The sequence below is a fragment of the Mercenaria mercenaria genome, chromosome 19, assembly GCF_021730395.1.
Source record: "Mercenaria mercenaria strain notata chromosome 19, MADL_Memer_1, whole genome shotgun sequence".
Classification (NCBI taxonomy): domain Eukaryota; kingdom Metazoa; phylum Mollusca; class Bivalvia; order Venerida; family Veneridae; genus Mercenaria; species Mercenaria mercenaria.
Genome location: NC_069379.1, coordinates 18,825,154 through 18,849,999, shown reverse-complemented (window position 1 = coordinate 18,849,999; position 24,846 = coordinate 18,825,154). Strand labels below are relative to the sequence as shown.

General features: G+C 36.3%; 1 protein-coding gene across 11 annotated transcripts in view; it reads left to right on the top strand.

Moving 5' to 3' along the window:
* The window catches only part of LOC123542395 (integumentary mucin C.1-like), a 64,854-nt gene that overhangs the window by 16,601 nt on the left and 23,407 nt on the right, over positions 1-24,846 (top strand). For 2 of the 11 annotated variants that reach the window (XM_053531849.1, XM_053531845.1), the window contains 3 exons: positions 805-1,182; positions 3,548-3,589; positions 11,044-11,196. In XM_053531849.1, the coding sequence (XP_053387824.1) occupies positions 805-1,182; positions 3,548-3,589; positions 11,044-11,196 (573 nt within the window). Of the gene's footprint in view, positions 1-804; positions 1,183-3,547; positions 3,590-11,043; positions 11,197-11,932; positions 11,960-13,150; positions 13,304-13,941; positions 13,990-19,134; positions 19,252-20,108; positions 20,220-20,968; positions 21,151-23,137; positions 23,237-23,921; positions 24,653-24,846 lie in introns of those variants that run through there. The other 9 variants (XM_053531847.1, XM_053531846.1, XM_053531851.1 and 6 more) reach the window with 8 other exon arrangements.

The following is a 24,846-nucleotide window of genomic DNA, read 5'->3' as shown; positions in this document are numbered from 1 at the left end:
TTAAAATGGCAGCCATTTTGTTTCCATGGAAACGTTAAACAAAATGGGGTACTTTTAAGTTTCTGGACATTTATTGACATTATTTAATACCTTATTCTGTAAAATAATTGTTCTTATTTTTCCAAATATTATGAATGGATCTACCAAGTTTTACATTTTAAACTGAAGGAACACTAGGAAATTAATTTATATAAAAGGTTATTTGCTAAAATTAATATTGAATTCGTCAGTGTAAATAACGTCATACACACACTTATGTGGCTGCTTTCATGATCAGCCATTGTCTTTGTAAAATTTCAAACATATATTTTTCAATATCGGTCCGATTTTAAATGTACGTTCAGCGTTATGAAAGGCTTGATCATGGCTTTCATATATAACCAACCTGTTACCAGGCATTCCTTGCCCGTCATTTTCACAGAACAGGTTCAAATATAGATAATTATCGAAAAAATGAATGTTGATATCAGTGACTAAGCGTAAGAAAAAGGTAAAAATACTCCCGAGTAATCTAGAAAAAAAAGCAACCGTGCTTCATTGCTGTACTCTTTCACAGAATATATTCAATAGCAAAGGGTGTATCTGTTTCATATGAGGTTAAACATTATTTGTCAATGACTGAATTTGATCTCATGTGAGTGTTAAGCGGCTAGACATACGTAACGTACAATAAACAATAAAAAGTATTAAGTGTTTCTAACGAGAAAGAAATAGATTTAATAGCTCTAGTATATAGTTTTTCAGATTTCCAAAACTGTTGCATAAATCAGACTGTGGACTTTATATTTCATTCCGTTTTCTAAGGTTTACTGTATAGTCGTACAACTGTTGGTCCTGCCACGTCCACAGTACAAGCAATAGCTACTCCTATACAAACAACACAGACAACAATTCAAACTACAATTACGTCACCTACTATGACGTCACCAATGACATCTGCTGCAACAACATCAACACCGTCAACCACGACACCGCCTTCCACGACTCCAACCACTACGACGCCAACAACCACACCTTCACCTTACTGGTTACCATGGGGTGTTTGGGGATGCAAGGAACAGAGCGGATCCTGCTTTCAGAAACGCTTAAGGAACTGCTCAACGGGATTAGAGCAAGATTGTAAGACCAGTCAAGGTGGAATTGGGTATAACGTTGGACTCTGTACGGAAGTTTCATGTCCAGGTAAGTACATTCATATCCAAAGTAAATATTATCGCAACCACGGAGAAACGGTTGAAAGAATGTTAGGAATAATGTCTTTGAATTATCGTGAATTTAATTTTCTTGTAATTGATCTCAAAATAAGTAGATAAATAGAGAAAGTCATTCGACCGGTTTCACCCGTAAGTGATTCTCAAGAATGACGTTGCTTGGTTACTTGACAAAATAAGGCGACGTTACTCTTTGACGTTAAATCGGACGTCCAATCAGTGACGTCTAAAACGAGACTGTTGTAAACGTAACGTTATCTGCTTCTGTTCGGTACGGGATTAAATATCCTTATAAAATATTGTTCTTCCAATCTCTTTAAATTTGTGTTTTCTGTCTGCATTTTATAAAGAGGGAAAATAGAATATTTCGGCTCGACTTTAGGACAGGTGGCCAAATGTTAACTAACATTTAAAAATCGCAATCGCAATCGCGACTCTTTGATCTGTTGATTATGAACAGTTATTCGGTGTCGCAAGTTATCTCCTGTTTCGCTTATATACTCCAGCCCGCAGCCACTGCATTTCATAACATAACCCACATTTTTCACAGTACATGATGCACTTAATCTTGTTTTGAATACTTTCCCATTGTTGAAAGAAAATTCGTTTCCTTCGTTAATATATCTGCAGAGACCGCATTTTGGTCTTTGACATTTTTTATGCTAGGTACGGTTGGCTGTTCTTCAAAGTGCGCTTTTGTGAGAACTTTTTTCAAATTCAACGGTTGTCGTTTACTTTTAATGAATTTAAACTGATTGAATATTTCTCTGAGTCTGTTGTCTGCCTTTAAAACAGGGAGGTTATTCATTATGACTGTGAGCATTTCAGGATTGTGAGGATTGAAAGTGGAGACGTAAGGAATGATATTATCGTCTGTCCTCCTCTCCTTGTTGAATCTTAGATCAGTTTTATCAATTTATAGAGCTTTAGATATTCCTACGTCGGTAACTGTTTCAGGGTACTTCTGGTGAAGTAGAACATCCTTTAATTCACCGAGTCGTTCGTGTAATAACTCGTCTCTTGAAATTATTGTACACAATCTCCTGGCCATACAGAATGGAATGTTAAGCTTTGTGTGCTTCGGGTGACACGATGTAAAAAGTAGATACTGTTTGCTATCCGTAGGATAAACTAAATTTGTCGGTTTCTAATTTTTGAACCACGACCTTCACAAGAACGTCTAAAAATCGAAGCTGTTCATGACTGCAGTCATGTGTAAATCGGATGTCTGTATGAAGAGTATCGAGAATTGTAGTTTACCTTCCTAAATATATCTATACAGACTTCCAAATTTTAAACCATTCAGCAATTCTGCAGAGGCAAGCGGCAAAACTGAGTTTCATTATATGAATTAAATAAGGTATAAAATCTACAAAATCTTCAGGAGCAGTAAAATAATAGCAGAAACGGTTTATCTCGGTCTGTTCATGAGATGTTATGAAAGTTGCATCCGTCATGGCCCTGGCAATGGCTTTTTTAAAAGTGGAACTCTATTCTTCGATAAATAGCTAATGTTAAATAGACCCCGTGATCCGTGACCAGAGAATACATATGACTTTGTAACGATACTCGGGTCCTAGTGCGGAAAGTGTATGAAGTACGCGTTTGGAAATAAAATGCTCGGTCTGTTCATGAGATGTTATGAAAATTGCATCCGTCACGGCCCTAGCAATGGCTCTTATAAAAGTGGAACCCGTGATCCTAAAAGGACCAGAGAATATACATGACTTTGTAACGATACTCGGGTCGTAGTGCGGAAAGTGTATGAAGTACGCGTTTGGAAATAAAATGCTTTTGAATATTGGTAAAGTCAACATTTTATATTATTATGATGTATTGATCAACAGTTCTTCTATGATCTGTCTTCAAACATGTTTTAAGATTAAGTCAATGTCATAGCAAATAAGATATAATTGAGAATAAACGTGTTTATCTTCAAACGAGTAGCTAAGAATAAATTGGGTACTCTTTGATCGTGATTCATTGAAAAGCCTTTCGATGTTTTCACTAATTAAAGGATATATAGTAATGATTTTTATAAAATATTTTTGATAAGTTGGCAGATTTTTATCTCAAATGAAGTAAACTATGATGAGAATGTGCATGAATATTTTTTCCAACAATTTTAATCGTTTATTCAACTTGTTTAAGGTAATGAGCCGTAATGAATGTTGGCAGTTTCCATGCGATAATAAATTTTCCGTATGCAACTTTGGCATTTTCCTGTCGGAGAAAACCAAAATATTGTAAGGAGGTTCCGTAATCTCACGTTATCTCATGTAAATTGTCGATTGCCATTATGGGTCAGCTTCCTTAGAATTTTTGTCTTATTTCAGAATTTTTCACAACAACCACGACGGTATCTACGAAAACACAAGGTAATAAAGAAAACGAAGATGTCTGCATTATGGCTCCCTTTAGCTACCGTACACTTTTCATGCTAAAACAGTACATTCTTTGAATAGCGCACGATATGCTATATGTATAGTTTCAAGGGGTCAAAGGGGTGGCGCAATTGGTGCCCCTACCTCTAAAAGTGTCTAGCAACTATTCATTTTTGACATTCGTGACAGCAGTCATTTTGGTCAAAATGTTTGGCAAGCTCCGATTGGAAAACTATCAGTTGTATTAATATACCAAATATACACCAAGTTGCACCATTTGAGGTATATTTGCCACTTACTAAAAAGTTTCCAGGTACATACCCCGGATCCCCTAAACACTCGGTATTACGGAAGGGTCAGACTCTTTTATTGAATTTCCCATTAGCGTACATTGTAAGAAATAACTTTATAGGACGTCCTTGTAATATCTATTGACCCATGATGTATCATTTTTCCTCTTGAATAGCTTTTCAGACACAAAAATACCGTTTCAGTATGGGTATAGTCGATTCATTCTTTTTATACTTTGAAATATTCCTCGACAGCAGTTTTCTGCCCTTAATTGTGCATTGCATTTAGTGATGAAATTCCAACTTATACGTATTTCAAGGTCCATTACTAAGGGAAAGTGAGTTAGCAATTTTTTCATAGCCAGTGCATAGACTTCTGCACGACACTAAATAATGAAGATTGGCAGGTCAAAATTTACAGAAGGTCTTTGGAACTCAAAGAAATGTATGTGTATTATGTTGAAATTTCAATGAATCGACAGAATGACCCCAAGGTCTTTTTAACTTTCTTCATACTTCATAGAAAAATAATTGTACATATACTGCGATTTATTTCGAATTTCTACATACCAACTTTCATTTTCCAATAAAATGAAATAGTTCTGTGCTTTTTAAAAGAAATTAAAATGTTCACTTTCCTTAGTATTGGACCTTTAACTAATTTGAAACATTAAAATCAAACATTTACCAGGACTGCTAAAAGATACCACATACTGCACAAAAAGCACTATATTTTAAGATTTTAAAGATATTTTCATGACCCAAGGCAACGTATTTTTCACCAATCAGTCAGCTGATGTGTCATTGAATCTTACGGGTTTACCTACATATTTTTTCAACCAGCCCAAAGCAACTATTCAATAACAACATTTAACCATAGAATTTATGTTTAATCTTTAGCCTGCTGGCGGCAAGTGATTCTGCCTTTGCGTCCAGTGCAGACCAAGATTAGCCTGCACATCCGTGCAGTCTGATCATGGTATGCACTGTTCGCTATTCAGTCAGTAAATTTTCAGTGAACACCCCTTCAAATAATACTGCCCAAACTGAATGACGGACCAGTCCATTTTAGAAATTTAGCAGGGTAAAGGTTAAATCAACGAAAAAGACAGAAGCTTTTGACTCCCATGTAGGTTTTTACCTTGGTTTTTGTACAGGAAATTGCAAATACATTAACAAGCTGAAAACCAGCTTTTTGCAATCTATGAACCCAAAGAGACGCAATTTAAATGAAAGACGTTTCATTTTTAAATTATTGGACGATAGTAAACCAGTATATGTACCTCACAGGTCTTTCAGCAGTCTCAGTTACGCTGAAATTTTCCAACTGTTATGTACATGACGTGCCTTGGTGAACGTGGAAATTTAGGCTGGCTGATATTTTCTCGAATTTCTTGAATTTGCGGATATTTTTTTTTATGCTGATAACTAATTGTTTACTGCAAAGCTGGTTTTGAGACATCATGTATATCAATTAATTATTTATATTCTATGATGGTTCCATCAACAGGATGTTAAAGTTATTTTAAAGCATGGGATATTCTTGGTTCTTCCAGAATCTTCACTTTTAATCTTGGTGATACATACAAGCGCTACAACCTTCCATGATGCTTTAAACAGAATGGTGTGTGAGGGCAGGGTAGAACCTACAATAAAGTCTAATAAAAAAAAACTTACCTGTATTTCTTGGTAGCAGTTTGGATTTTAAATATTTGATGGATATACATTAACATTGTGGATTTATAAAATAACATCTTTAAAGGGAGTATTTATATTCTTTAGATATACTAAGTACAGTTTCGATTGTGAGAGAAATTTGAAATCAATACTAATTGGAATGTGTTTGACCAGGACAAGATTTGAACTTTTCTTGTATATCAAAATAGAACTTTACGGATAGTAAGCATTCTCAAGGTTTTAGATGCACATGTATTTGAATTGTTACTACTCATAATAAAGTTTGGTTTTGTTAATAGTTGCTGGTTTGTTTTTCTGTTACCGTAAGTATTTTAAGTAACAAGCAATTGTAACCCTTACACGTAACACATTCAGAACAATTATAAAATTCCAAAATTGAAATAATTTTCAAAATTGTGAATTCCCTTGATTTTTACAATGGGAAAACTGAATTTTTGCCATATATTTTTACGTTCATAAAGACATGAAACTGTTGAATAAATGTATCTTGAGTTTTTATTTTTCTTGAAAATTTAGATATGATCTGTTCAATGTGCAACAATTCTCACGTGCCAAGAATCAACTTACGCTGAACTGTGCGGGCGTGCGGACTCGGTACTCCCAGTGGACTAGATATAACAACTGAGTCACTGGGCGACTTCTAACAAAGGGTTAATCTAATCTTTTGAATAATCATTTGGAATAAGTAGTGTATGAGCGGAAAACTTCACGACGTGGAAATATCCGCGAATTCAAGAAGTTCGTGAAAATGTCAGCAATCCTAAATTTCCACGTTCACCAAGGTACGTCATTATAGTCAAGTAAAGATGAACAAATTTGGCTTTAACATTTCAATTTTCGGCGATACGCGAATATTTCCGCTCGCGAAACTTTTTGACCCGCGAGAATACCCACTTATACAGTATATAAAGTCTACTGTTCTACGTGACTTTTCTAATTCTTGTTTTGTTGAAGTGAAATTAGTGTTCTAACTGTGTTTTAGATGTGTGGATTCTACTATGCTTTCTGGCTGGTCAAAATGTTGCGCAAATTTTATCAGAAAGTGAAGGTATAATGTACGAGGTCTGTGAAGTTGGCTCGAAGATGGATATTGGGAGTTGGATATTCAATATCTAGTTACGCTCAAATGCCCAGCCAGCTCTGAGATGGGTATTCATACAATCTAACGCTAATATCCAGTCACAGGTGGATACACATTTAGCTCTGAGTTGGGTATTTAAATTACCTAAGACGAATATCCACCCAGCATTGAATACCCAGCTAGCTCTGAGTTGGATATTCATGACACATAAGGAAACTGAATATACAGCCAGGACTAACCAGCTAGCCTAGAGTTGCATATTCAAATATAAAAGACGAATATCCAGCCAGAGAGGAATATCCAGCAAGCTCTGAGTTGGGTATTCAAGTATAAAAACGAATATCCAGCCAGAGATGAATATCCGGCTAGCCTTGAGTTGGGTATTCAAATATAAAAGACGAATATCCAGCTAGAGGTGAATATCCAGCTAGCTTTGAGCTAGAAATTCAAGTTACCTAAGATGAATACACAGCCAGGACTAAATATCCTGCTAACTCTGAGTTGGATATTCAAAAAACCTAAAACGAATATCCAGCTATAGGTATATGCATAGCTAGCACTGAGCTGGATATTCACCATACATAAGGAAACTGAATATACAACCAGGATTGAATACCGAGCTAGCTCTGAGTTGGATATTCAAATATAAAAGACGAATGTCAGGCCAAAGGTGAATATCCAGCCAGCTCTAAGTTGGGTATTCAAATAAATAAGACGAATATCCAACTGGAGGTGAATATTCAGCTAGTACTGAGTTGTGTGTTTAAATATGAGACGAACCTCTAGCCATAGGTGAATATCCATCCAGCTCTGAGTTGGGTATTCAAATATAAAAGACGAATTTACAGCCAGAGGAGAATACTCAGCTAGCTCTGAGTTAGCTATTCACGACACATAAGGAAACTGGATACACAGCCAGGACTGAATGCACAGCTAGCTCTTAGCTTGGTGTTCAAATAAATAAGACGAATATCCAACCAGAGGTGAATATCAGCTAGTACTGAGTTGGGTATTCAAATATGAGACGAAACTCCAGCCATAGGTGAATATCCAGCAAGCTCTGAGTATTGTATTTAAATAAATAAGACGAATATCCAGCCAGAGGTGAATATCTAGCTAGCTGTGAGTTGGTTTTTATAATTACTTCAGACGAACATCAAGCCAGAGGTGAATACCCAGCTAGCTCTAAATTGGATATTCAAAACGCATTACAAAACTGAAACACAGCCAGGATTTAATACCCAGCTAGCTCTGAGTTGGGTATTCAAATTACAAAAACGAATATCCAGCCAGCATTGATTACCCAGCTAGCATTCAAATATAAAAGACGAATATCTAGCCAGAGGTGATATCTAGCTAGCTCTGAGTAGGGTATTCAAATATAAAAGATGAATATCCAGCCAAAGGTGAATATCCAGCTAGCTCAGAATACTATCTGGGTGTTCACCTCTTGCTGGATATTCGGCTGATATATTTGAATTCCCAACTCATTGCTAGCTGGATATATACCTCTGGGTGGATGTTCGTCTCAAAAAACTTACTCAGAGCTAGCTGGGTATTCAACCCTGGCTGTGTGTTCAGTTTCCTTATTTGTCGTGAATATCAAACTCAGAGCTAGCTGTGTATTCTTCTCTGGCTGGATATTCGTCTCAGGTAATTTGAATTTCCAACTCAGAACTAGTGGTGCATTCGCCTCTGGTCGGATATTCGTCTGAAGTAATTTGAATACACAACTCAGAATTAACTGAGTATTTAATTCTGGCTGTGTATTCAGTTTTCTTATATGTCGTGAATATCCAGCTCAGATCTAGCTTGGTATTTACCTCTGGCTTGATGTTCGTCTGAAGTAATTTAAATACACAACACAGAATTAGCTCAATGCTGGCTATGTATTCAGTTTTCTATTGTGTCGTGAATGTCCAACTCAGATCTAGTTGGGTATTCGCTTCTGGCTGGATATTCGTCCTTTTTATTTAAATACCCAAATCAGAGCTAACTGGGTATTCAATCCTGGTTGTGTATTCACTTTTCTTATGTGCCTTGAATATCCATCTCAGAGCTAGATGTTTATTCATCTCTCGCTGGATATTCGTCTTAAGTAATTTGAATACCCAACTCAGAGCTTGCTAGATATTCACCTCTGGCTGGATATTCGTCTTTAATATTTGAAACCCAACTGAGAGCTAGCTGGATATTCACCTACGACTAGATATTCGTCTTTTATATTTGAATACCCAACTCAGACCTAGCTGGGTATTCAATCCTGGCTGTATATTTCAGTTTCTTTATGTGTTCTGAATATCCAACGCAGAGCTAGCTGTGTATTCACCTATTGCTGGATATTCGTCTTTTATATTTGAATATCCAGCTCAAAGCTAGCTGGGTATTCAACCTTAGCTGTATACTCAGTTTCCTTATGTGTCATGAATATTCAACTCAGAGCTAGTTGAGTATTCACCATTAGCTGGGTATTCGTCTTTTATATTTGAATACCCGACTCAGTGGTAGCTGTGTATTCAGTCCTGGCTGTATTAAAATTTCCTTATGTGTCGTGAATATACAGCTCAGAGCTAGCTGTGTATTTACATCTGAATGGATATTCGTCTTTTATATTTGAATACCCAACTCAGAGCTAGCTGGGTATTTACCAATGACTGGATATTCGTCATTTATATTTGAATATCCAACTCAGTGCTAGCTGGATATTCACTGATGGTTGGACATTCGTCTTTTATATTTGAATTCCCATCTCAGTGCAAGCTGGATATTCACCTCTGGTAAGATATTCGTCTTTTATATTTGAATACCCAACTCAGTGCTAGTTGGATATTCACCTCTAGTTGAATGTTCGTCTTTAATATTTAAATATCCAACTCAGAGCTAGCAGGGTATTCAATCCTGGCTGTATAATTTGTGTCCTTATGTGTCGTGAATATCCAGCTCAGAACTAGCTGGGTATTTTATGCTGGCTGGATATTCACCTCTGATTTGGTTCTAGCGTTTAATAGTTTGAATACCCAACTGACAGCTGGCTGGGAATTAGAACATAAGTAGATATGGAATATCCAACTTCCAATACCCATCTTCCAGCCACAGCTTGCTTGGATATTCAGGACACATAGGAAAACTGAAAATACAGACAGGAAAAAATACACAGCTAGCTCTGATTTGCGTATTCAAATTACCTAAGACGAATATCCAGCAAGAGGTGAATACACAGCAAGCTCTGAGTTGGATATTCAAACACATAAGGAAACTGAATACACAGCAAGCATTGAGTACCAAGCTAGCTCTGAGTTGAGTATACAAATATATAAGACGAATATCCAGCCTAAGAATATCCAGCTAGCTGTAAGTTGAGTATTCACAACACATAAGAAAACTGAATACACAGCCATTATTCAATACCCAGTTAGCTCTGAGTTGGATTTTCAAATGTATAAGACAAGTATCAAGCCAGAGGTGAATATCCGACTAGCTCTGAGTTGAGCATTCAAATTACCAAAGATCAATATCCAGTCAGAGGTAAATACACAGCTAGCTCTGAGTTGGATATTCACGACACATAAGAAATTGAATACACAGCTAGGATAGAATACCAAGCTAGCTCTGAGTTGGGTATTCAAATTTATAAGACGAATATCTAGCCAGTGGTAAATATCCAGCTTGCACTGAGTTGGATATTCAAATTAATAAGAAGAATATCCAGCCAGAGGTAAATGTCCAGCTGGCACTGTGTTGAGTATTCAGATTGTCTAAGACGAATACCCAGCCAAAGGTAAATACACAGCTAGCTCTGAGTTGGGTATTCAAATACCCAGCCAGAGGTAAATACACAGCTGGCTCTGAGTTTGGTATTCAAACTACCTAAGACGAATATCCAGCCAGAGGTAAATACACAGCTGGCTCTGAGTTGGGTATTCAAATTACAAAAGACGGATACCCAGCCAGAGGTAAATACACAGCTAGCTCTGAGTTGGGTATTCAAATTACAAAAGACGGATACCCAGCCAGAGGTGAATACACAGATAGCTCTGAGTTTGGTATTCATATTACAAAAGACGAATAAATAGCCAGACGTAAATATACAGCTAGCTCTGAGTTGTGTATTCAAATTACAAAAGATGAATACCCAGCCAGAGGTGAGTACACAGATATCTATGAGTTGGGTATTTACGACACATAAATAAACTGAATACACAGCCAGCATTGTATACCCAGCTAGCTCTGAGCTGGGTATTCAAATATGAAACACGAATATCCAGCCAGAGGATTTTTATATATTGTTTATTGACAAAGGCTTGTATATGTCGTTTTTGCAAAATAGAGGCTTTTGTTGTAATGTCGATTTGATCAATAATGCTTAATTCATATTTCAGCAAACATATCATTAGAACAATTTGCCTCATGTTATCTCACGTGTGTATCTGGCTTTAAAAAACTGACGGAAACATGTTGTAAGACAGGCATTGACGCAGTTTGTTCAAACTTACCATGGAATCTGCTGAAACCTCGTCTTGGGTCATGCCCAGGTATTATAGTTTTCTTTCTGTCTTATATTTCATTACGGAGAAAACTATTGATTTCGCGGGGATTTACAAATTTATCTATTTATTTAGCTAGCTCTGAGTTTGGTATTCAAATTTATAAGACGAATATCTAGCCAGTGGTAAATATCCAGCTTGCACTGAGTTGGATATTCAAATTTATAAGAAGAATATCCAGCCAGAGGTAAATGTCCAGCTGGCACTGTGTTGAGTATTCATTTCAGTTTGTTCAAACTTACCATGGAATTTGCTGAAACCTCGTCTTGGGTCATGCCCAGGTATTAGGTTTTCTTTCTGTCTTATATTTCATTACGGAGAAAACTATTGATTTCGCGGGGATTTACAAATTTATCTCCTTTGATATGTCTATTTAGTTTAAGCCAACCACTCTGATGGAAATGTCGCCCACTAGACAAGAGTAGAAGAATCCAAAATTTCCGGTCAAAAATTGTATCTTGTGTTATTGGTCGTGTTACTGCTTTGATGTAATTAATGATAAATCAAAAAGCGAGAACAGAACTTCTTTATGTATAGGTTCAGAAACATCATATGGATATTTAACAGTATGTACTTTTGATGAAGTACCTGAAAGTTTATGATATGTTTGGTAAAATTATGCTGATTTTAGGACTTGGATCACAGTTTCATGCACTGAAAATACATAACGCATCTTTCTCGATTAAACTACAAACATATATTGTTCTTTTCGACTTTTCTTCAGGTATGCTAGTAACTCCAGCTCCTGCAGGTATATTAACACTTACAGTATTTTTATAAAGAGTTTTTGTAGCAGTACACAATACACTTTTTTTCATTCCTTTTGAAAATGACTGATTCTATTTAAAGGTACGTTTTGTACGTTTTGTCATTGCTTGTATTGAGCTACACAATTACATTTTGCAGAGATATTAACATTGGCTAGAATGTGGAACAAAATTCCGCAGGCCAAAATCCTCCTTGTTCAATGTGACCGAGGCGGACAAAAGACCCCGTTAATTTGGTTGATTAACACTTCAAGATTAAACAAAAATGAACAAAAATAAAACAAATACCATATTTAAGATGTTGATTATCAATTATAAACGGTATAAGCAAAAATTTTAATATAATTTGGAAACAAGAAAAGGGACGGGGGATTTTGTCCACCTTGGCCAAATTCAGCAGGGGTGGGTATTGTCCGAGGTGAGTGGGGAGGTATCCATATACCCATTGGCTGTGTTAGGTCGATGTCCGCATGCGACAGTGTTTCATCAGTATAATTAAAAACGAAAACAAAGTTCCAATATACGTCTCAATCTAAAGAAGAAGCCTCCTCGTGTATACCGGACCATATAATAATGTATGTAAAGATGCACACATGGTAGATATGGACGCAAAATAGAAAGAAGTCGTAGATGACACAAGGAACATATTATGGCACTTCTTTGGAACGGCTATCGACAAAAACCCTCAGTGGGAAGTTCCAACCTCACCCTTTATCCCCATCAAATTCTAAAGTTACAAGAGTTATCAATGCAAGACGTTTCCTAAAATACACAACACGAAATGCTTAAGAGAATATATATATAAGAACTTAACCACAGAAAGGATCATAAGTTGTTCGAAAATCTTCAATAATAATTCGCCATTTGTTCTGTCCAAAGCTGAATATACCTTGGAGAATATTTTAACAAAAATGTGTAAAGCTTTAAACATTGTAAGTGACGTTAGAAATCAACTAACTGATGCTCTAAAGGCATAACCCCCTTTTTGTTTTCATTTTTTGACACAAAAATAATTTCCGAAAAGTCTCACATAATAAAAACAAATATCAAAAAAAATCCGACCTACTTACCCTAATAGTTTTAGCATGTTACCGGAAACAAAGTACTTTTTAGACCTTATACGAAAAGTTCCGTATGTTAATACTGGTCCACTTACTTGAGATATTTTATTACAGTGTGGACCTCTCTGGAACAATTTGCTGCCTGTTCTCTCACGTGTGTGCCTGGATATGAGAAGTTGACTGAGGTGTGTTGTCAGACAGGCATGGACGCGATCTGTTCAAATTTGCCGTGGGCTTTGTTAAAGAATCATTTAGGAACATGTCACGGTATGTAAACGACGCGGAACTTGTCGCAGTACATTTATACATAAGGTTGTTATACAGAGCGTCTTCATTTCTTTGACTTTTTTGGCTTTAGAGCAGAGGAAAGTTTGATAGCAGCAATGCATGCATCGATACGAATTTGATTAATTAACTTTAAGAAAAATCTCGAAAGACGTTAGAACAGTCTACTTGATTTTAATCAACAGACACTTTCAAATGATACAAAAAATATATGTACTTACCAGGCATCCATATTTCATCATTTTGATAGCGATTTTTTTATGTTATTTAATCAATTTTGCAGATCTTAGATTTAAATTTATGATATCATTAAAAGGTAAAAAAGTAAGACCTATTATTAGACATCTTAAATTCGATATAATGATAACAATAGAAGGGAAAATCATATGACTAAAGTCGGTCGGTCAATAGCTATACATAGCTAATGTTGTCTGTATATTTAACACCGACTTTAAATAAAATTTGTATCTTAAAGTTTGATTAATGTTAGTATGGCGACTAAAATCTTGACACAGCTTTTGTAAATATTTATATGAGAACCATGCAAAACATTTGAATGATGTTTTACCTAAATTTTACATTAATAAGAACACTAGTTTACGACAAATTTCTTATTACAGATCTTTTCACAACAACGACTGTAACAGTGCAATCTACGACACCAACAGGTAAGGCGATTTACTCTCGTCTAATAACATCCAATGCATATCCTTCACTGAAATATTTTGATAATGCTGAAACTCCAAATCGCTTATCTAAAAACACTCGCTATCTCAAAACATGTTTAAGTTCGGTCACAAAACAGGTGCAAACATTATCATTTTAAGTCGAATTTCAGTTATCACGAGGTAAAAGGTTCGATCCCTTGGAAATCGAGATACCGAGTTTTCAACTGTATTTGCTTCTGATGTTGAAACTCCTCTTCAGATGTAATTGAATTCACTACGTTTATAAATTCTTATTGTTTATACAATTACACTCGTAAATTAAAGCTGATTGTTAAAATACTTCCATTTTTTGTAGGGCTAGTACACATTATACTGTGTATTAAGTGTGTAGGCTTCAGTGATTTTTCTTTGTCGAATTTCGGCAGTTTTCCTTGCCAAAATAGGCTATTTTTCCCAAAACAAAACCGTCATTTTCCCCTAAAACAGGTGTTTTCCCCCTCAAATCGAAGAAATTTACTTCCAAAATTTAAGAGCTTATAGACGGGTGTTAGATCCGCGATATCTAATATGAAATTGGCAGAAATTGCAACAGAAACGTCCTTTTTGAGATCTAAATTGCATCAAGGTTACCGTCGCGAAAACACATGACAAACAAAACATTTTAAAGAGAAATATGGACTTAAATCTGTTTAAACATGTTTCATTATGTCAGTTTATCATTTCATTCATTTCTAGTTTTTGAAAAATTGGAGATCAAAATTGGCGCGAATGTACCTATTTTCGGATAGTACAAATTTCGGACGTTTTCAAATCTCAAGGGAATGAACTGAACATTGAAGAATACACAAATTTTATAATTTGTACTGGTGTCTTAATTAATTTTACCAACCTTAAGTTTCATGTTTTTAAATCCAAATGTGGTTTTTGAAAAAAAAATGTTAACCTTTCAAAAACATTCAGGTAGTACTGTATAGGTTTATATCAGTTAGTATTGAAATTAAACACATTTCTGATTTTCCTATTTTAGGGTATTATCGCGCTTATTTTCCCAATTCAGCGGGCGTAGGCATCTTTACTTTTTCAAAACAAAAATCACTGGGTCTATTATTTCAAACCGTATGCACTAAACATAACCTTATTCTCAGGTATACGATATACTTGTACTGTTTTGAATTTCTGATCCCTGATATCTTTTGTTTAAGAAAAAATTTAAAGCAAAGGAATGTTTAACACTATTTATGCACGATGGGCGGTTATATGTTGGGCGTAATAATTTCACGAAGGCACACAATTATTTGTACGACGTATTACAGTCTTTTTCGATACATTATTTTGATTCTAATATGCCCTTAATCTAAAACTTTAGATAAAATATATGTGACGTCATTCTAGCGTAGGAGTGTCTTAATAGAGAAAAACATATGAGCCGCACCGTGAGAAAACCAACATAGTGGTTTTGCATCCGTGCAGTCTGGTCAGGATCCATGCTGTTCGCTAACAGTTTCTCTAATTGCAATAGGCTTTGAAAACGAACAGCATGGATCCTGACCAGACTGCACAGGCAGGTCTGGATCCATGCTGGTCGCAAACGCATTATGTTGGTTTTCTTATGGCGCGGCTCATATTAGAATGCATAATAACACACAGATTCAGTCTTCTTTGTTTAATAGGAAAATAAATGGTAGAATAGATTTAAGGGTTTGAATTGTTTTCCAAAAACTGAAAACCAGCAGTAAATGATGGAACTTTAACAATATTGTTTGAATAAAATGGGGATACTTCTACAGCTGTCATACGACTTACACAATACAACTGTGAAATAAGACAATCCTTCAGTGAGCATAAACAATGCTATAGTGAGCATAAACAAATACTATTCTGAGCATATAGCCATACTACTGTGAGCATAAGAGAAGCCACTATGCAAGAACGGTGCCTTGCTGAATTAGAACTAAAATCCTGGGAAGAGAATCTGTTATGGCGAAACTATAACAACACTAATTGAATTACGGAGTGACATTGTACAGCCGTCTGATTGCTCACTCACTACCATTGTGAGCATAAACACAAAGAAAAAGATCGATTAGGTATCGATTAATTATAGATCAAGAACAAAACCTCTAAACAATCCCTAGAAAACAGTTTTAAAAAGCATATTTACTAATTATACGTAGAGGCTTTTTACATTCGTCACACAGTATGTTAGCACTATTTTTAGCATGAAAACATGCAGAAAGATCATACAGTATGTTTACTCTAATATACTTTTAATTAAACGCCTTCTTTGCTATTTCAGTAGAAGATTGTATATTCGTAACAAGCGGAAAATGCCGAGATAGCATACGGAGACTTCGTAACAACCGGAAAATGCCGAAATAGCATACGATGAATTCGCAATCAACTGCAAAATGCCGAAAGAACATACGGAGAATTCGTTACTAACCGGAAAATGCCGAAATAGCATACGGAGAATTCGTAATAAACTGCAAAAGGCCGAAATGATATACGGAGAATTCGTAAAAGCCGGAAAATGCTGAAATAACATACGAAGAATTCGTAATAAACTGCAAAAGGCCGAAATAACAAACGGAGAATTCGTAATAACCGGAAAATGCCGAAATAGCATACGAAGAATTTGTAATAAACAGCAAAAGTTCGAAATAACAAACGGAGAATTCGTAATAACGGGAAAATGCCGAAATAGCATACAAAGATCTCGTAATAAACTGCAAAAGCCCGAAATAACATATGGAGAATTCGTTACTTACCGGAAAATGCCGAAATAGCACACGGAGAATTCGTAATAAACTGCTGAAGGCCGAAATAGCATACGGAAAATTCGTTACTAACCGGAAGTATCAAAATAGCATACAGAGAATTTGTAACAGCCGGACAATGCCGAAAATAACGTACGGAGAATTCCTAACAGCCGGAAAAAGCCGAAATAGCTTACAGAGATATCGTAATCAACTGAAAAATGCCGAAAATTCGTTACTCACCGGAAAATGCCGAAATAGCATACGGAAAATTCGTAACAACCGAAAAATTTAGAAATAACATACAGAGATATCGTAATCAACTGCAAAATGCCGAAATAGCATACGGAGAATTCGTAATCAACTGTTAAAGGCCGAAAAAACATATGGAGAATTCGTTACTGACCGGAGAATGCCAACATAGCATACGGAGAATTCGTAATAAACTGCAAAATGCCGAAATGACATACGGAGAATTCCTAACAACCGGAAAAAGCCGAAATGGTATACGGAGAAGTCGTAATAAACTGCAAAATGCCGAAATAACATACGGAAAATTCGTAATCAACTGGAAAGTGCCGACGTAGTATACGGAGAATTCGTAACAGCCGGAAAATGCCGAAAATAGCATACGGAAAATTCCTAACAGCCGGAAAATGCCGAAAATAATATACGGAGAATTCCTAACGCCGGCCGGAAAATGCCAAAGATAACATACGGAGAATTCCTAACGGCCTGAAAATGCCGAAAAAAAACATGGTTTATTCGTAATAAACTGCAAAAGGCTGAAATACGAAGAATTCGTTACTAACCGCAAAAAGGCGAAATAGCATATGGAGAATTCGTAACAGCCGGAAAATGCCAAAATTAGCGTAGTATTACGGAGAATTCCTAACAGCCGGAAAATGCCAAAATAGCATACGGAGAATTCGTAATCAAACTGGAGAATGCCGAAATAGCATATGAAGAGTTCGTATCAACAGGGAAATAGGGAAACAGCATACGGAGAATTAATAATGAACCGGAAAATGCCGAAAGAGCATACGAAAACTTCGAAATAAACTGGAAAATGCCGAAATATAGCATACGGAGAATTCGTAATCAAACTGGATGCGCAATATTGCAACTCAGAACGTCTCTTGAAAGAATTAAACTGGGAAACTTTGTCTGAACGGAGAAGAAAATATCGGCTAATACAGTTTTATAAGATGAAAAACAACTTCACTCCTATGTATCTACGAAATCTCATTCCTAGCCATAATATTCAATTTTACCATCTCTGTTCGATTCACAGCATACCTTTGATCCATACAAACACCCAGTTCTCTTTTGCCCACAACAATCCGTCAGTGGAACGCGCTCTCTTCTGATGTCCAAAACGCCTCCTCTTTTTCTGAATTTAAAAACAAACTTTCCATTTGTAAGAATAGCTCCAAATCACTCTTTAACATCGGGGTACATAAGTACCAAATTCAGCATACTCGCTTACGACTCGGATGCAGTTCTCTAAACTTTGAGCTTCATCATAGAATATTGTTGAATCACCTCTCTGTGAACGTGGTGCAGTCGAACTCCGCTTCATTTTCTCCTTTAGTGTCCGAGGTTTCACCTCCCATGTCAACGGTACTTATCTGACCTCCCATGTGGTATCACACTCAATAATCTTCTTCATGGAGACGAGCATCTTGCATACGAAACCAACAAAGTAATCTTCCTACGTGTCAAAGCTACATAGCGGCAACTAAAAGATGTGACACATGACGGGGACATATTTGGTGGTTTCTGCATTCCCTTTGTCCTTTGCGTGACATCATGACCCATACAAAATCGCACTATTTTGTTTCTTTTTATCTCCTAGTCTCCTAGTCTACCTTACAGAATTGAATAACAATGATAAATTTATTATAATAGTTGTTGCGGTAAACGTAATGGTATAAATCTTTTTTGCGAAGGTTTCAATCAATAACTACTTTCACTAACTTACATTACTTTCTGGTCGAAAAAGTGCAATGATAGTTAGGCCAACCCCACCATGGAAAGAAATTAATATAAGCATTTACCTGTTCTCCAATCCAACGTTTCACAAATGTATTTTTCACATGTATTTGACTATGTAACTTCATCTAATTAGAAAAAAATAAGATATGTTTAAACTAAACTGGAAAATGCCGAAATAACATACGGGCCGAAATAACATACGGAGAATTTGTTACCAGCCGGAAAATGCCGAAATAACGAGAATTCGTAATCGAACGAAAAATGCAGATTAGCATTATTGGTCCAATATATTAAATATATGCATAATTTATCAGTTAAACTCTAATGTGCAAAACCGTATAATGTTGCATATTACAACAAATATTGCAAGGCTCGCATTTGTATTTCGCAGATAAATGTCACGATGATCCTACATCGACTGGATGTGGTGACCACGACGTTCTGTGGGAGGTCTATAAGGCGAAACCAGCGGCATGGAGTCTATGTCGGAGGTCATGCGGTCTGTGTGGTATGTATTGTTGCGTATGCGCAAATTAAAACAGACCTCCAAAGTGACTATACTTCCATAGTTTTTGCAAACCATTTATGAAAACTAATGGTGTAGCTTTCTTTACCTAAGCGTCCTGCTGTAGATCGTCAATATACTGAGCCAATAATGGGAAGAAACATTCTGTATCAATTCTTCAAGTTCAGATTTAAAAAGTTGGGAATTACATTGAAATATCGTTTCAGATACAAGACATAAAGAGCATATGACTGGTGCACTGTATAAGATAAATTACCAATTGTTGAATGTGCATAGTATCTATTTTCCGAACTGCGCGTTTAAGGTTAGGAATGCGCGGTTTAAATGGACTAGTATATTTTCGCATACGGTACAGTGGTTCCCACAGAGAACCTACGGGTATGGTATAAATTGTACAATTGCAAATTCTTTCTTGTCTGGTGCCAGTGACCAGAACTGTATCATTGATTATGCTCAGCAGTCATGATTGCCTACTTCAGAATCTAAGCATAAAATGTTAGTTTAGATTCCTTTGTACTTGCTGATACTGTGACAGGCTATACGTTTTTGTGCATTTTTTCACCTTTTTAATTTCATGAAAGATCCGTTGGAAATATAGAAAGCGCTGGAGCAAAACAATATTTGCGCATGCGCACAGATGTGTCCCTGTAGGAAATGAATCATGCAACACATGTGACACTCACTAACACCGACATAAGCTGGAACTCTTAAACATTAAATGGACCCCATGCCACCAAATGTCTAGGAATTGTCTTAAATATGTTTGTGACTAGTTGTACTTTTGGTGGATATAATTTCATCGTTTCAGTTTTGATACTGTTGATTTCTTTTCTTTTCAGACACTTGTTGGGACTACCTCAACTGTTCCACACCAGGAGCACAGCAGTTGTTCTGTGGTAGAGACGAATATGCTCTACAGTATTGCAGACAGACATGTGGGAAATGTGATCGTAAGTAATCAGATATTCTGTTTAACTATGTATCAAGGCCTTCGAGAAGTCTGTTGTCAAATTCACACTATTCAGAGTTCAGATGCGCAAGAATTAAACCACGATAGCGTTAGCCCGAGTGCTTTAATATCTAAGCGTCTGAACGATGAACCGTGGTAAATTAGATGACAAATCACAGAAAGCATTAATTATTTTCATTCTTAAATGTTATGTGAAATTTATCTTTAAATTGTTTCTAAGCTTCTTTTATTTGAGTTGTAATGAATAGGACGTCATGTGGCATTTAGAGGTCATAATTGACATCAAACTGCTCTCTTACCGGTCTGCGCGTCAACCGTTGTTTATCGTAGAATATACAGAGATTGATCTTCTTTGTTAAACTGGCGATAAAATCAAACCATGTCATAATCTGATATAATGGGCATTACGTAAGGTTACTGTTTTTTTTTCTCAAATTAATGGTTGCCATAGAAACTTGAAATCTAATATGGTGAAAGGGAGCACTTTTTACGTATGATAAATATCAGTATACTGGTGGCAAATGCAATTTTAAAAAAGTACAAATGTATAAGACTGGATATCTTTAAATGCCTTTCTTGGTGTCTTTGCCTTTAACATACTAGTGCATTAGTTACTTTTGCCTTTTGTATATATTGTATGTATTTCACATGTTTATTTACGATCCAAACAAAGTCTGCAACTTAATGGACTATTTCCTTTACTTAACCTTGTTTCTTTATTGATTTCAGACAAGCCAGTTGATGTACAGTTAAACAAATGCGGAGATCCTGTTGTCAGTGAACTGTTTTGTGAACTTTTACAGACGGAAATATGCATTTGTAACGACCCGGATGTTCGAGCACTCTGCGGAAGTTATTGCGACAACAAGTGCAAGGACCATCCCTATGCTGGTTCCGACTGCATACCTGCTGTGAGTTTCAGTCGACTTAGTTAATTTTACGTAAAACAAATATTTAACTTATTAATTTGAGTTGAAAATAATTATTATCGGTTAAACGATCGGTCACGGATGAAATAATCTAGCATTACTTAAAATATGTAAAATTTTGGTATGCGCAATTATGCTCATTGGAAAAATCCTCGGCTAATAACAACGGTGTAAATGGCCCTTATTAGGGTCAGGTGTCTGAAACAACAGGATGGATTTCTCATGCTATTCGGATACAGAAATTAACTGTAAGATAACATTTACAATGCCCCCCCCCCCCCCCCCCCCCCCCTTCGGAGAAGCGGAGGTATATTACTTTGCACCTGTCTTTCGCCTCGGTCGTTCGGTCGGTCGGTTGGTCCGTCGTTCCGTTCGGTTTATCAAACCGTTTCCTTCCATTTATTTGAAAATAATAGGGACCATAGACTTCATTAGCCCAATCATGCTGTATAAACTCTACAGGTTGTTCTCAAATAAATGCACCGTGAATAATAGTTTTCAGTGTTCAGATGCATGCGCCCTTGAATTTTGACTTAAAGATCCCAGAAACAATAAGGTTCATTTACTTCCTTTGCATGCTATTACGTATGACGGTTCTTTGTCACGTGATTTTCAGTTTATTCAGTGAAGATCATTTTCAAAGTTCAGACCCCTGTGACCTTGCAGATTGGCCTATTAAACAAAAGGAGTCATCTACTTCATTGTCCTAATTATGCTGTAAAGTTCTGGGTCAAGTGGTTCTCTTGTTATTGGCCTAAATCGTTTTAAAGGTTCAGGCCACTGTTACCTTGAACTTTGACTGATTGAACCCAATAACATTGGAGATTATCTACCTTATAAGGCTATTTAGGTCAACGGGTAAGATCACAGTGACCGTTAGTGCACAGTGCACATTCACCATTATGAACCCCTTGATTTCGACCTTTCATGGTTAAAGGTCATGGTCACTGTCGTACTAAGTGCAAAGATGGACATAATGGTCCATCTGTAAGCAAGATAATTTCCGCATAATAACACCAGAACACAAGGCTTGAGATCATCAAATTGTACGTGTATTTTAATCCTCGAACGAAGGTGCTTCTGAAAGTTATGTTTTGTATGTAAGCTGATAGGCCTGTTATCACTAAATCCTCAAACATGTGTTTACCTTGATGATCAGATATGCAACACAAAAGTTCCATAACTCTGTATTGCACTTTTACAAAGTTCTGTACGTCCTATTTCCGAAAAGGTAATTGTTTTTATTTTTCGCACGTAATCTGGTATCTCAGTAACAACCAAAGGGAATGGATTGAAACTTCACTTTCCGCTATGTGTGTTTTTCGATTTTTCGAATCAGTAGTGTTTTGGTGTAATTGGTTACCTCCGTTAAGATAACAGGAGAGGAAAGTACTAGAACTAAATCATTTTTAATATTGTCCCTTTGTAATTGTTTATACAACTGTATTAATTCATTTGACATTTTAGTGAAGAGATTTTTTACTAGTTCAGCAAAAAGACCGAGAACTGTTTGAATCCACCATTTTGCGACTTCTTTTATTTCGCGCCATTTCCCATTTAGTATCTGTATTTTCCCGGAGTAATTGGCCTTTTATTGTTGTCGCTGGCAGAAATCAATTACATTGCACAATAAAAGTCACTACCCAAAGATACGAAAGCTAGAAAACTTTTTGAAAGTATTAAATCTTTACCCTGCTAAATTTCTTAAATGAACTGATCCACCATTCATCTTGTGCTGTACCACATTTATTATTCAAAGAGGTATTCACTAAAAACTTACTGAATGAATAACGAACGGTGCAGACCATAATCAGTATGCACGGACGTACAGGCTGACCTTGGTCTGCATTAATGACTTGCTGCTGTATATTTTCGCTTATAAGACGCATTATTAGGAGTCATATTTCCAGTTCAAGACTTATCATTTCGTATTAGGAAGTGTGTTATCTAGCCAGGTTTCTACTTTCAGGGGCGGAAGAGAAGGGACGCATTTCTCAGTCAAGTTGTGCTTCACTGAAATTGTGTAATTATTGTAATCAATTTAGTAAAAGATATTTCCAAGCTATGATAGTAATGGTGTTAGGTGTGGCTTTTTTTAGTTATTTAATTGAACTTATTTGTATTTATTATATATTTCTTGTGGTCACCTGTAATTCTTCATGTGAGGAAGCCATCCAGCTGGCATACGGAAGGTAGGTGGTTCTACCATGGTGCCCGCTCGTGATGAAATAATGAACGGAGGGGCACCTCGTGTCTTCCTTCACCATTACAGTTGGAAAGTCGCCATATGACCTATCATGTGTCGGTGCGACGTTAAATCCAACAAAAAATGTCCGGTATTATGCTATCACTGAACTTGTTAACGTGATGTTGCTGGCCAATTTAGAATCACTGTTATCCTCATTATTAATCAGTATCAGTAAACTTTCTAATGCTACTGGTTGTTTCCATAATCCATCAGCTTCCTACACCACGCTTTCTCTCGGTGCTAGTATGTTTGTGAAGATACAAAATAATGGGCATTTTTAAAGAAACTAACGATCTAGCCTCATGTTCGCAAAACATGTTCAATCTCAGCTGAATTTGATAACGAATTTGTCATGTACAAAATTAATGTATATCTAAACTGAATGTTTAAAATTTTATGTTAAGTCAGTGACTAATTTGAGGTGACTCTTTAGTCTTGGCGGCTAGCCTGAATTCAAATTCAGACTTGAAATTTAGTAAAAATTGTTTTAAAAATTCAATTTCAGACTAATCTGAGACGGAAAAGTAGTTTTCGAACCTGGAGTTTGACTCTTATTAGAAATATAGAGATCGTCTGTTGCGGCCACAAACCAAAACAAAAACAACGAAAAGACTGTCGCTACCAGGTAGTTCATATTCTAACAAAAAATACCATAAACATTGAATGTGAATAATGTTTGGCGATAGTGAAAGGCATACGATGGTGAAACCACGAATCTACGACGATGTCCAAATCGCGATAGTAAAAGACAAAATTACTATGGTGATCCACGAATCTACGACGCTGTTAAAATCTTAATAGTGAAAGGCATACGATCGTAATCCACAGATCTACGACGATGTTAAAATTACGATAGGGAAAGGCATACGATGGTGATCCACGAATCTACGACGTTGTCCAAATCGCGTTTGTGAAAGGCAAAATTATGATGGTGAAACCAAGAAACTGCGACAATAAATCACGACAAATTTTGTACTTTTACCGTGATCGTGCTTTCGGCCTTCATATCGCTGTTTTGACTTTTAATCATGTAGTTTCAACTTTCATCATTATGGTTTCAACTTTCACCATGATCGTGCTTTCGAATCGCATCAAGTAGTTTCGACCCTCATCATGTTGTTTCGATATTTATCATCGTGGCTTGGACTTTTGACTAATTATTTCGCATAAAATCTACATATGATCAATTCCCATTGATACATATACCATCACCATAATTTCTGTGTATGAGTATCTCCTTTATTGTATTGAAATCGCATCATACATGCGCAACAGGAAGACAAAACCACAATGATTAAAGTCGAACTTGCGATGTGCAATGATTAAAATCGGAACACCATGGTGAAAACGAGAAATTATACCGCGTTTTTCTCCATCGTAGTTTCGTGATTTTGTGTTTTCATCACCGTAGCTTCGTAATTTCACCATCG